The 473-nt window shown below is 56.0% G+C and overlaps 1 protein-coding gene across 1 annotated transcript in view; it reads right to left on the minus strand.

Annotated features, from left to right (window-relative positions):
* The window catches only part of EMH_0073680 (sortilin, putative), a gene marked incomplete at both ends in the record, with an annotated part of 7,504 nt that extends 7,080 nt beyond the window's left edge, over positions 1 to 424 (minus strand). Inside the window, one exon of the mRNA XM_013502577.1 lies at positions 119 to 424. Coding sequence (XP_013358031.1) covers positions 119 to 424 — 306 coding nt within the window. The remainder of the gene's footprint in view (positions 1 to 118) is intronic.
* Positions 425 to 473: the final 49 nt, after the last annotated feature.

Below are 473 nucleotides of genomic sequence, written 5' to 3' on the forward strand. Positions count from 1 at the left end.
CCCATCCGCCGTATCTGGGTTGTTCTCCGTTTTTTTTTCTGTGTTGTGTGAAGTAGATGAAGTCTTGCATGTTGTTGGTTTTGTCTCCCCACGAGAACTGAACGACATACTCGCTCACTTTCTTGAACGTGCGCCCGAGGTCTGGTGTATAGAACAGCTGGTGGTTGCACTCCTCTCCCCCGCTGCCGCTGCCGCTGCTGCTGCTGCTGCTGCTGCTGCTGCTGCTGGTGGTGGGGCGAGAGTAACACGCGTCCGTCCAGGTAGAGAGAAGCGCGTAGGTGCTGCGGGTTGGGTGGAAGTGGAAGTTATGTATGGTGGCGGAGTACTGCAGCCGGCGGAACGAAGCTGCGGCGTCTTCTGATATAAAGTGGTTTCGCTTGCTGCCCACAACCACCACTATATTTTTGTTTACGGGGGAAACCATGATGCTGTCGACGACAGCAGCAGCGCCCCCTGTTGCTGCTGCTGCTGCT

The sequence above is a fragment of the Eimeria mitis genome, genomic scaffold (assembly GCF_000499745.2).
Source record: "Eimeria mitis Houghton genomic scaffold, Emh_scaff96, whole genome shotgun sequence".
Classification (NCBI taxonomy): domain Eukaryota; phylum Apicomplexa; class Conoidasida; order Eucoccidiorida; family Eimeriidae; genus Eimeria; species Eimeria mitis.